The sequence below is a fragment of the Scyliorhinus canicula genome, chromosome 21, assembly GCF_902713615.1.
Source record: "Scyliorhinus canicula chromosome 21, sScyCan1.1, whole genome shotgun sequence".
In the NCBI taxonomy this organism is placed as follows: Eukaryota; Metazoa; Chordata; class Chondrichthyes; order Carcharhiniformes; family Scyliorhinidae; genus Scyliorhinus; species Scyliorhinus canicula.
The window spans coordinates 37,739,687-37,752,970 of NC_052166.1; the positions used below are offsets into that span (position 1 = coordinate 37,739,687).

The following is a 13,284-nucleotide window of genomic DNA, read 5'->3' on the forward strand; positions in this document are numbered from 1 at the left end:
GGACATTTTTTAAATGGTCAGGTTTTTGTTTCATTTTCTTTGAACATTTTCATATGTAATTTATAACAGCAGTGAAGATGATTGATAAGGCTGTTTAACCAACAGTCAAGAAGTACCCAAACAGCTTTCACTTTTCACTTGTGTTGGGTCATGTGGTAGGCCCAATTCCAGGAGCATGGGCGCTGGAAGGTTGGAGCTGAGAGGTCATGCCATGGAATCGTCTGGATTATGACCAACTAGAGCTTCAATCTTGCCCGCTGGGCATTGGCTTCCAGGGGATGACTAAAATCTACAAGGACTCTTGTCTTTGAACACCTCAATTCAGTGCCATTGTTAAGGGACTCACTCAGCAGTGCCATCTTTGATAGCAAGCACCAAACTGTGCTTCAATCATGCTTTCAATGTACGAATGGCACATTTGTGAATGTCAGATCTTTAATAGTAAATGTCATCGATTTCATTCAAAGTGATAATATTTAAATACGAAAGATTATTTCTGAGGAACAACAATAACGGGCATATTGTGTTGATGTTGCCTGAAACTAACTAATTTAGTGCTTTGACACAAGCAGATAAAAACTAGCATGTCAGTCCACTCTAATCGTTGAATGTGAAGCAAGGGTTAATAGCTAGAACAAGCTAGAATTAATGGGACACATTAGTGGAAAATTACAAATAGGGGAGTTGTTATTGAATTTGTGAGCCGACTCATGACTGTAAGCCGAATAGCCTTGAGAAACATGGAAGATGGCTGGATGATGGAATATGAAATGTGGAAGCCGCTTGCTACTGTGGCTAAACACCTGCTGTTTATGCTAAGACTGCTACATACTCATGTGCCAATAGATAACCTCAAAGTCTGTAAAATCATGTATCGAAACTATGGCAAAAACAAGTTATGCTTTGTAATGGGGGCAAGCTCAAGTGAATGTAAGGGATAGCCCTCTTAAAAAAACATATAAAGAAAGGATGTTTTGAGCAATACTTTGGCACTCTCCGAGGTGGACCTTTGGAATACCTAGAGGGCTGCCCCGATCGCAATAAAGAATATTGTAAAGTACGAACGTGTTCGAGACCGTTTCTTCCGGACTGAGAGACAAGTGAATTAGAGACGCATTCACAGTTGCATCTTGAGCACTTAAATTCCAAGATTATTAATAAAACAGAACTAAAATGAAGAGATATACCAAAATACAAATCTCTAAAAAAATCCAGCAATAAACTGTACCTTCATTCGAATGTTTTCTCACACAATGCTATCTTTACTAGACCTTGGTTACTGGACTTCTCACCTGATCTTATATCACATGATGGGGACACACAGAATACATCATATGTTGAGGCTCATAATGTTTGTTTACCAAGGATGATATTATATCAATATGATAAATATTTAATATATTTTATTGTACTATCATTATTTGTCAAACACTTTTGCAAAATTATATCATTATGACAAACAGAAGCTTGCTTATTAAATGATGCAAGCTTGGACAGCACATATTCATCACTATGACTGAATTTAAATTTCATTTGCTCGGTGTTTTATTTTATTTTATTTTATTTCCTTTTGTTTTACATACTTTACAAATTGAAAGATTCTATCTGCTGAGGTTTAAAAATTTCCCTTTACCCCTCTGTAAAAATGGCCCATAGCTTGCACAATTTCCTGAAGTGCCATCATCATTCATTTCCCAAATGTCTTTTTTCATCGAATCACAGAAGGTTACAGTCGAGAAACAGGCCATTCAACTACTTTGGTGTTTTTTTTACCCCCGCATGAGCCATCTAGTTAATATCTTGCACACTCCCCATACTCTTCAATATTGCCCTCTTTCAAGCAACACTCTATTCTCTTTTAAAGTAATTTATAGACTCTATTTCAACAGAGGCTTGTGCCAGCGAATTCGACCTTGAAGGACGATTCATTTTTAGCTTCCTCTTCAATGCGTTTTGTGATGCTCTGAACTTAGTGCCCATGCATTAGCAGGTTTAAAATAAACAGCTCACTGGAGGAGGTTGCTCAACGAACATTTCCATCCTCAACATGGTGGAGACAAGCATATCAGTGCAAAGAACGGATGAACCACCCTCAGCCAGGTGCCAATTATATATCTCAGCTTCCTCCTGAGGTCTCCATCATCATGAATAACAGCCTACAGCTAATTCGATTCATTCCTCTTCCAATCCCAGTTGATGTTACTACTGGATGGGAAGGTCTCAGAATGGAGCCCTAGCTTAAAATAATGTAACATTTACTTTTTTTTTAGAAAACATGGTTAACCAGAGTTATAGGAAATCCAATTAGCTTTTGACAACAACAAAAAACAATAAAAATGAAAAGTTTGACTGTAATACAATAGTATGCTCCCACTCATCTTCGCAAATTTTAAGAACAACACAGGCTACACAATATAACTTATGCTATAATGTTCACACTGTCTCTGTAACCAAACAGACTAACTATGGTTGAACAACACCCCACTCTGAAAAGTAGTAGCAAGTGTCACTCAATCAAACTTCTGTGAATATCTCCTCAAATTTGCCCCAGGTGATTGTCACACGAGGGTCTCCAAACTCTACTCTCAAAAGTACACTTTAGAGTCTTCTTACAAACAATGCTTTCCTCAGCTTGTTCTCAGCAAGCATCCACACCCAGGATTTCCAAATCTCCTTTCAGTTTTTGTTTGTCAAGAATTGCCACGTACATTGAAGCTTCCACACACAGGGCAGGATCCTCCAGCCGTGCCTGCCCGACGACCAGAAATTCCTGCCCGAGGCCAGTGGACCTTTACATGGTCCACGTCCGACCCGTGGCAATCTTCTGGCGGGTGGGGGAAAGAATCAAGCCCAAAATCGCACATGTACTCAGACCCCAACTGAGTACTATTGCTCCAAAGACTTGAATAAGGACACCAACCTTATGATCACTTCAGATATTTAGCTTTTCTCTAGCCAATTTCACCAAGTCTGCCCTTCAGTGAACTGTCCCCTGCTTAAATTCCATTTCCAGTTTTCCTTTTTACTGAAATCTTTCTGGAAATTTATCTTCATTCTCTAGTTTCTAACAGTCCTTTAATTTCTGGAACTCAAATTATTGTCCAATACTCCATTGTTCTGCTTCTGGCAGAACTGAGAGAGCTGTTCTCTCTCTGGCTCCTAATCCTCCTTCTGCTATGGATTCAGCTAAAATTGAAATCACCAGGGATGGGATTCTCTAGCCACCCCACTGCTTTCTTAACAGTGGGAGATGGTACACCATTCACTAGCAGCGGAATCTTCTTTTCCCATTGCTGTCAATAGGAGTTCATATTAAATCCACCCCACACTGCAGGATCAGAGGATCCCGCTGGTGTGAACAGCTAGAGAATTCCGTTCCAGATGTTCTCCTTAAAGGTGGTTCTTGGTCACTAAGCAACAGTTCATTCTTTCTCTATTCTTTCTCTTGTTATCTTTCACACCATAAACTCTCTAAGCACAATAAAATGAAACCAAAGACTCCTATACATGTAAATACCTTTATTTAACATGAATCTAACTAGAGTTTTACTCTTTCTTACACAGAAACACTAAATTAAACTCACCTAAATCTATACCTTATTTCTAATATCTAACAATACAAACCTAGATCACTTAAAACTACATCTGCTTTCTGACACTCCCCATTGATATCAAGGCATTGGATATAGCAAGAGCCGTAGGGCCTCACAACAGCTGTAGCACTGAAGACTGGTGCTCCACACTACCTGCACTCTACCCCAGCTATTCCAGTACAGTTCTGGTATCTACCTGACACTGTGAAAAATTGCCCAGGTATATCCTATCCACAAAATGGAGAAATTCAAATCAGCCAATCAATGCGTTATTGGCCTATTCTTAATCAGCAGCAAAGTGATGGATTGTGCATGTCTTTGAGAAAGACTTTTAAGTAGTGATGTTATCAAATACCTGCTAGTTAATTAATTAACTAATTAACTAAGTAGAGATGGCTGGGCAGGCAATGTGCTGTATCTGCATGACGTGGGAGCTGGCAGATCATGTTGCGAGCTGCAGTGACCACATCTGCCGCGTGTTGCTTTGTTGCTTAAGGAATTTTGGCCCAGAATTGTTAAGCTGGAGTCTGAGCTTCAGACACTTTGGATCATCTGAGATGGGGAGCATTACTGGACGCTTAGTTTCAGGAAGCAATCACACCCCATAGATTAAGTACCTCAAATTCGGCCAGTGGTCAGTGTCAGCAGGGTGTGACTGTGAGTGAGGCAGGTAGAGGGATCCTGAATTTTGAAATGGAGGTACCCAGCTCGACCTTTCCCAACAGGTATGAGATACTCTCTCCCTGTGTGGATGAGGAAAAGTACTGTAGGGAGTATGAGCTAGCTAACCAAAGCACCATGGTACAGGAGGCCATTCAAATGGGGGGAGCAAAAAGACAAATGGTTGGGGGGGTTCTATAATTAGGGAAACTGATAGGATCCTTTGCAAGCAGGACCGAGAGACTTGCATGGTATGTTGCCTGCCTGGTGCCAGGGTAAGGGTCATCTCTAACCGGCTGGAAAGGATATTGGAGTGGGAGGGGGAGGATTCTGTTGTTGTGGTCCACATTGGGACAAACAACATAGGCAAGACTAGGAAAGTGGACCTGTTTGGGGATTATCAGGAACTAGGTGCAAAATACATGCACGCAGTATTAAGAATAGGGTCAATGAGTTGTCGGCACAAATAGAGACAAATGGGTATAATTTGTTGGGGATTACGGAAACATAGTTGCAGGAGGACCGCGACTGGTAATTGAATGTCCAAGTGTACTCAGTATTCCGAAAGAAAAGACAGAATGGAAGAGGAGGTGGAGTTGCTTTGGTTAAAGGTGACATTAAGGCTGTATTGAGAAATGATATTGGCACTAAGGGTCAAGATGCTGAATTGACCTGGCTGGAAATAAAAAAACAAGGGTAAAAGCTCCTTGGTAGGAGTAATTTACAGACCCCTGAGCAATACTTTCAAAGTGATGCCCAGTACAAACCAAGAAATAATAGGTCTTGTGAGATGGGTACAATGGTAATCATGGGTGGTTTTAACATGCATTGTGATTGGATTAATTAAATTGGCAAGGGTAGCCTCGAGGGAGATTTCATGGAGCGTATGAGGGATTGATTCTTAGAGCAATATTTTCTGGAGTCAACCAGGGAGCAGGCTATTTTAGATTTAGTATTATGTAATGAAGAAGGGTTGATAAATAGTAATTTTGTTAAGGATCCTCTTGGAAGGAGTGATCACAGCATGCTAGAATTTCAAATTCCGATTGAGTGAGAGAAGTCAGAGTGCCATACTGGAGTTTGAGTGCTGGGCAGCGTTAATTATACAGGCCTGAGGAAGGAGTTGGCCCAAGTAGACTGGCACAAATAATTGAGGGTTAGGACATTTGAGGAACAATGGCATATGTTCAGGGAGATATTAAATACCTCTTAATTAAAGTATATTCCGTAGAGGAAGAGGAATTGTAAAAGGGAGAAAAATATTCCATGGCTAAAAAAATAAGTCAAAGAGGACATAAAGGCAAACAGTAGGGCATACCATATTCCAAAAACTGGAAGATTGGGAGAACTTTAAGATTCAGCAAAAGGCTACTAAAAATAAAATCAAAAGTGCTAAGATGAACTATGAAAGGAAACTAGCAGAAAACATAAACACAGGTAGCAAGAACTTCTATAAATATATAAAGAGGAAGAGTACAGCTAAAGTAAACATTAGCCCTTTAGAGGTCGATACTGGTGAGATAATAATGGGGAACACAAAGATGGTGGGAGCACTGAACCAATATTTTGCCTCTGTCTTCACAGTAGAGTATAATAAAAACTTTCCAAAGATGCAGTTAATGCAGAGGAATTTGGTGCAATAACCATCACTAGGGAGACTAGTATTGAATAAATGAATGGGATTAAAGGTGGATAAGTCTCTGGGACCTGATGGCCTGCACCCTTATGTATTAAGGGAGGTGGCAGCGGAGATAGTGGATGCAATGGTTATGATATTTCAGAATTCTCTAGATTCTAAATGGGTCCCAATGCATCGGAAACACACTAATGTGATACCCCTATTCAAAAAGCGAGAGAGGAAAAGAGTTAGCTTGACCTCTGTGATGGGGAAGTTGCTAGAATCAATCACTAAGGAGGAGGTGACAGAACATTTGGAAAGACAAAGCTCAATCTACGATTGTCAGTATAGTTTTATGAAGGGTAAGTAATGCTTAACAAACTTGCTTGAGTTCTTTGAGGACATAACCAGCAAGGAAGATATTGGGGAACCTGTGGATGTGGTATATCTAGACTGCGAGAAGGCATTTGACAAGGTGCCACATTAAAGACTGATCCAGAAGGTGAGATTGCAGGAGATTGAGGGTAGAGTACTAAATTGGATTGAGGATAGGCTGACTGACAGAACATAGAGTGTCAGGATAAATGGCTCCTTCTCTGGCTGATGAACTGTAACTCGTGGGGTGCCACAGGGGTCAGTCCTCGGACCTCAACTGTTTTAGAATCTATATAAATGATCAGCAAGCAGGGACAGAGTGTAACATTTGCAGATGATACTAAAATTGATGGGAAAGCAGGCAGTGAAGAGAAGATAAAGAGTTTACAGATGGATATGAAGAGGCTCGGAGATTGGGCCAATATTTGGCAGATAGAGTTTAAAGTGGATAAATGTGATGGTATCCATTTTGGAGGAAAAAAATAGAAAGGAAAATAATGATCTAAATCGAAAGCAGATGAAAAATGTATCTGGGCAGAGGGATCTGTGTGCCTTTGTTCATTAAGCAGAAAGTCGGTATGCAGGTACAACATGCAAATAGAAAGGTAAATAGAATTTTGGCGTCACTGATATTGCAAAAGGACTGGAGTATAAAAGTAGAGAGGGGTTGTTGCAATTGTATAGGGTGTTGCTGAAACCACATCTGGAGTATTGTATCCCAGTTTTGGTCTCCTTATTTAAGGAAGGATGTGATGGCATTAGAGGCAGTTCAAAGGAGGCACACCAGATTGATTCCGGAGATGAAAGGATTGACCTATGAGGAGAGATTAAACAGTTTGGGCTTATACTCATTGGAGTGTATAAGGATGAGGTGGGGGGGGGGGGGGGGGGATCGGATTGAGGTCTATAAAATACTAAAAGTGATTGATAAAGTAAATGTAGACCAAATGTCCTTCCTTGTGGGGCAGTCTAGAATGAGAGGTCACAGATAAAGGTTGAGAGGCAGTCGATTTAGAACTGAGATGAGGAGGAAATGCTTCTCGAAGAGGGAGCAGAATTTGTGGAACTCACTGCTCCATAGTGCGGTGGAGTCTGAGTCTGGCTTCAAGAAGGTGATAGATATATTTCTGATAGAAAATGGGAACAGGTGGGTAGGTGGATTTGAGACCAGGAAGTGATCAGCCATTATCTGATTGAATGACGGAGCAGGCTCGAGGGGCTGAATTGCCTACTTCTGCTCCTAATTCCTGCTACCGTTGATATTCTAGGTGGTGGAGGTTGCTAATTTGGGTGATCCTGCTGAGGATTTCTTGGTAGGCATCTGCAGTGTATCCTTTTGTGGATAAGCAGACCATCCATGATGTTTAGGTAGGGATGGTTGGTGGGTTGCCAATTACCTGGATAGTTTTGTTCTGTCGTTATTAAGCTCATTCAATGTTGTTGCAATGTCACCCACCCAGTCAAGTTGAGAGTATTTCAAATGACCTCTGATTTATGCTTTGTAAGTGATGGGAGAGGGTTGACCTTTCGGAATAGTGTGCAGAAATAGCAGCTTCTGAACTGCTCCTTAGTATCCAACTACTGACCTTATGATGGAGGGAAGGTCGATGATGAAGCTGCTGAAGATGGTTGGGCTGAGGATGCTCTCCTAAAAAAGCTTAAGCAGTGGTGTCTTGGGACTGAGATGATTGGCAGCCAGCAACCACAATCTTTGCAAATGGCTCCAGCCACTGAAGAGTTTTGTTTTATTTGTTCATGGGATGTGGGCGGCACTGGCTGTGGAACTCAGTGTTGCTCGGGAGGGACTTCCAGGACTTTGACCCAGCGAGATTGAAAGAATGAGGAGATAGTCGAGGTTGAGGTCACGGATTTGGAAGGAGCTATCACTGGAGCCTTGGGGATTTGCTGCAGTGCAACTTGTTGATGATGCACATTGCTGATACTGTGGTGGATGGAGTAAATGTTTAAGATGGTGGATGGGGTACCAATTAAGCAGGCTGCTTTGTCCAGGATGGTGTTCAACTTCTTCAGTGTTGTTGGAGCTGCACTCATCTAAGGAAAGTGGAGAGTATTCTATCACACTCCTGATTTGTGCCTTTTAGCTGGTTGACAGGCTTTCAGGAGTCAGAAGCTGAGTTACTGACATTCTCTTGTCGCCAGAATATTTATGGGTGGGATTCTCCCGCAATCGGCGGGATGGCCCGATGCCGGCGGGATGGCCCGGATGGCCCGACGCCGGCGCCAAGAACGGCACGAACCACTCCGGCATCGGGCTACTCAGATGTTGCAGAATCCTCCGCACTCCGAGGGCTAGGCCGGCACCGAAGGGCTGCCGTGGTCCCGCGCATGGGTAGAACCGCCGGCGTGTTCTGGCGCATGCGCAGATCCAATGGCGTGTTCTTGTTCATGTGCAAGGGGTTTCTTCTCTGCGCCGGCCATGGTGGAGCCCTACAGAGGCCGGCACGGAAGGATGGAGTGCCGCACAGCACAGGCCCGCCCACAGATAGATGGGCCCCAATCGCGGGTCAGGCCACCGTGGGGGTCCCCACCCCTCCCCCCCAGGTGAACCCTCCCATGTCCCCCCCGAGGACGCCAGTAGATGGCCTATCAGCCAGGTCCCACCATGTGGGATCATGTCCATTTCACGGCAACGGGAAGCCGAAAACGGGCGGCCGCTCAGCCCATCGGGGCCTGGAGAATTGCCGGTGGGGGGGCGCTGCCAATGACCCTCGACCAGCCCCCTCTCACCCCGCCCCCGCCCGAAAACCGGCGCCGGAGAATTCGGCAGCGGCGTCGGAGCGGCAGGGCGGGATTCACGCCACCCACCCGGCAATTCTCCGACTCGGCCGGGGGGGGGGGGGGGGGGAGAATCCCACCCTATATGTATGATTCAGGTCAGTTTCTGGTCAATGGTAAGCCACAGTATGTTGATAATGTAGGATTCAATGATGGTAATTCCAGTGAATGTCAAGGGGAGATTCTTTCTTATTAGAGATGGTCATTGCCTGGCACTTGTGTGGCATGAATGCTACTTGCCACTTGTCAGTCCAAGCTTGGATATTGTCCAGGTCTTATTGCATTTGCACGTGGTCTGCCTCAGTATCTGAAAAGTCACAAATGGTGCTGAACATTTTGCTGAACATCTACCCGTCTGAACTAATGATGGAAAGATGAAGCAGCTGGAGATAGCCAGGAATGGCTCCATTCGTTCCCCCCCCCCCCCCCCCCCCCCCCTCACCCCGCACCCTCCGATTCTCATTGACTTCAGTTTTGCTAGGGATCCTTGCTTCCACACTCAGTCCAATGCTACCTTGATGTCAAGGGCAGTCACTCTCACCTCACCTCTGGAGTTCAGCTCCTCTGTTCATGTTTGGACCAATACACCAATGAAATTAGGAGCTGGGTGACCCTGGCAAACACAAGTGAGTGTCAGTGAGTGCTGCCTGATAGTACGGTCAATGGCACTTTCCACCACTTTATCCATGATCGAGAGGAGACTGACGGGTTGGCTCGTTGGACTTGTCCTATATTCAGTGGACAGGACGTACCTGGGCAATTTTCCATGATGCCAGGTTGATGCCAGTGTTGTCGCTGTACTGTAAGCAGGTTGGCTAGGAGCGTGGCAAGTTCTGGAGCACACGTCTTCAGTACTATTGTCAGAATGTTGTTAGGGTCCATAGCCTTTTCCTTCATCCCCATTGATTTCACTTTAATTGGGCTTCTTGGTGCCTGCCTTAGCTGCATGCTGCCTTGATGTCAAGGGCAGCCACACTCACCTCACCTCTGGGGTCCAACTCTTGTGCCCATGTCGGGGGTCAACAAAATGAGGACTGGAGACAAGTGCTGGTGGCAGAAGCCAGACTGAGCATCAGTGAGCAGGTAACTGGTGAGGCTCATAAACTTGGAGGTGCTGTTGACGACTCCCTCCCCTTTGTTGATTAAGGGTAGGCCGATGGGGCCTACACCCCAAGATAAAGTTTATTTTATTTCAGCTCCCTTGGTTGGAGGTTAACATTCCAAAACCTGCTTTCCAAAATGCAGAGATAGAACACCGAAAATGTGGGTGACACTTCACTCGGGGTTAATACTGATTGAGTGGCCGGGTTGGGGGGGGGGGGGGGGATATTTTGAAGCCAGATAATTAATAAAGACAACCGCCTGTGGAATATAGAGGCGGTTCTCTCTCAAAGCACCGCGACGATTTTAAATCGCCTGCTCCTTATGATGGTTGGGGAGATAGATGGGTGTTACTTGGCACGGGAACTGACTGCCTGAATGGATGCTTCCAGATTCTGTCCTACTGTCTCAGTGGATATGACACACGATTGGGCGACTCTTTGCTTCTCTGCAAGAATTATGTGTACATTGCAAGTGTAGAAATATCCCCCCCCCCCCTCCCCCTCTCTCCCACCCCTACCACCGGCCTTGTGCAGGCTCCTCCCCAGCTCATCCTGTCAATACCATTCCAGCTGGAAGCAACACATCGTGAAATATACCTCATTTTGTAATTTCACCATTCTCCCCCCTCTCTCCCTGGCCCCCCGGGTGATCTGGTCTTTCTTTGTTGTCTCAAGCCCCTTTCCAATTGTGATTCTCACTTGACCAGGACAGTGGCGGAACTGCCGCGAATTACAATCGGAGGCGGCGGGGGCGGGGGGGGGGGGGGGGGGGGGGAGCTGGGTGCTGAAATACACCCAGGAATTGCCTCTCGCCCGTGACGTGGTTCCTTTTATATCCCCGCTCCTGCAGTCAGCTGATTGGGAACGGAGCGAGAGTGAGCGGAAGACATCATGGCACCGATCGGGCTAAAAGCGGTGGTCGGAGAAAGTAAGAGCATTGGCTTTTAGATTGAGAGAAAAATAAATAAAACTGCAATGTTAAATGGGGGGGGGGGGGGGGGGGGGTGGCTGTTTGATGCGGGCTGTGTCTGTTGTCTGTGTGTCTGTGTGAGACCCGTGCAGACATAGTCGTTCCCGAAATGCAGATGCAGGCGGCGATGATGAGATTATGGGATGGGTTTTATTTATTTTTTAAAATATTTGTTTTGTTTGACGCTGTTGATCGTTTAATCCAGAGGCAGCCAGAAAGAAAAGGATGCAGAGCTGGGGGCTTTTCGATTTATCCTCCCCCCCCCCCCCCCCCCCACCCTCAGTTTTTTGCCTCGCAGCCTCCTCGCTCTCAAGCATTTTCTATTCATTCAGTAGCAAAACGGCGGATGGTGCACACGGTGTATATCTTTGACAAAGGGTTGGGTTCCTATGTGCAATCCCCTCCAACTGTGTCTGCACCTTACCTTCAGGGGTCGTTGTCCCTGTGTGTGTGTGTGGGGGGGGGGGGGGGGGGGGAGAGAATTGAGACTGGGGCTGAGATCTTGTTCTGCAGTGCAGTGGGAATCACAGGAGATGTGTGTGTGTGTGTGTGTGAGAGAGAGAAAACTCTCGCTGTCACCTCCTTGTGGTATCAACGCTCACCTCCCGGAATAAAATGTCTGCGCATTGGGAGCGGGCTGAAATGGCAAAAAAAAAGCGCCCGCAATAAAGGCGAAGGTGGGCTGTCAAGGCGCACAGGAAGATCCCAGGCGGGAGGCGTGAGCTGACCCTCCTTCCAAAGGCAACACCCCCAGCTGATTTACACGCTGCTTTCCAACCGAGCTGTCAGCGTGAAGCCATACCGGGCACTGCAGCAGATTGTTACACGGCAGAGAGAGAGAGAGATAGAGAGGGAGATAAAGGAGATGGATACAGATAGAGAGAGGAGATCCTTCGCCCTATGTCCCCCCCACCCACCCACCCACCACACACACCTAACGATTCAAATATCGATTCTACTCGATTGGCCTCTGGACGATTCCTGTTTCACAATTCCCCCTCCTGGGATCTCCTGTGTGTCCCTCCCAGAAAGATAACTGGCCCCGAAAAGGTGGGCGAGGGATTAGTTTGTTTTCTTGAGAAAGGACGGGCGTTTGGGAGTCTTAAATCACAGATTTGATCGATTCTGGTGCTGTATACGAACGTGTGTGCGTGTAGGTGGGTGGGATTCATGCTACCCCCGAGGTTTGAGCTTTGCTGCAAATGATATGGCATACTTGGTCAATGAGATCTCAGTACTTTCATTTGCAACTGTAACATTAATTGGCAGCCAGGACACTGTGACTCCTTAAAAAAACCCGCAGGTATCAGCATAGGGAGCAATACATTTGGCCCTTCAGACTTATTACAGTAAGATTTGCTACCGGTGCATTGGGCGAATATCTGACTCCTCCCTCTGGGCTGAAATTGACAATAAACACATTTCATTCATATCCCAGCGAGAGTGACACAGGCTTCAATTCCACAAAGCCTTTCAAGGCGCATGTAACCTCCAGCGTGTATCATTTCAAAACAAGTGGTGAATATCTAATTTATATCGCCGTTTCTGAGCAAAACCATTATTAAACCCACAGCGTGACGAGGAAACTGGACCTCCTCCTTGATTTGGGAGTTTTCAGATACCCTTCAAGCGACTTCATTCGAGCCCCTCAAGCTCCCGGTTAAATATCCGAGTGGGCCAGGAAAAGATCGCACATTCTGGCTTTTGCATAATTTGTTCCCCGTTTCTATTCTCAGTCTTTGCAGAGTAAGAATCAGTGGAAACCCAAATGTACCAGGACAGTGAGAGCTGTGATATTGTATCATTCCACCAGAAATAGTCTAGCCACTGCCTGATCCTATTAATAGCTCCACGCATCGAATAACGTGAAAGTTTGATTTAAAAAATCGGAATATAAACGCGTGACATGGGCTGAATGGCCTGCTCAATAATTCAGATATGATCATTATTGGCTAGCTGGTTTCGTTGTGCGGTTTTATTTCGTTGTGTGGTAGGTTTCATTGGCGGGACTTTAACCATGCCATGTGTAACGATTCATTTTGTGACTCATTCATAAATTATATTTTTGCACACTCTTTGACTATCAAGTAGTTTCACTGGAACTTCAGAGACGCAAGGTTGTGGATCCCATGCTAAGTTTGGAAAATGATCACATTTTCACATTTCTGA

At 45.2% G+C, this 13,284-nt stretch overlaps 1 protein-coding gene across 5 annotated transcripts in view; it reads left to right on the plus strand.

Moving 5' to 3' along the window:
- The first annotated feature begins 10,944 nt into the window (after window positions 1-10,944).
- LOC119955959 (syntaxin-binding protein 1) overlaps window positions 10,945-13,284 on the plus strand; it is a 134,543-nt gene continuing 132,203 nt past the window's right edge. For 3 of the 5 annotated variants that reach the window (XM_038782638.1, XM_038782640.1, XM_038782637.1), the window contains exon 1: window positions 10,946-11,073. In XM_038782638.1, coding sequence (XP_038638566.1) covers window positions 11,037-11,073 — 37 coding nt within the window. In that variant the 5' untranslated portion in view covers window positions 10,946-11,036. Of the gene's footprint in view, window positions 11,074-13,284 lie in introns of all 5 variants that reach the window. The other 2 variants (XM_038782635.1, XM_038782636.1) reach the window with 1 other exon arrangement.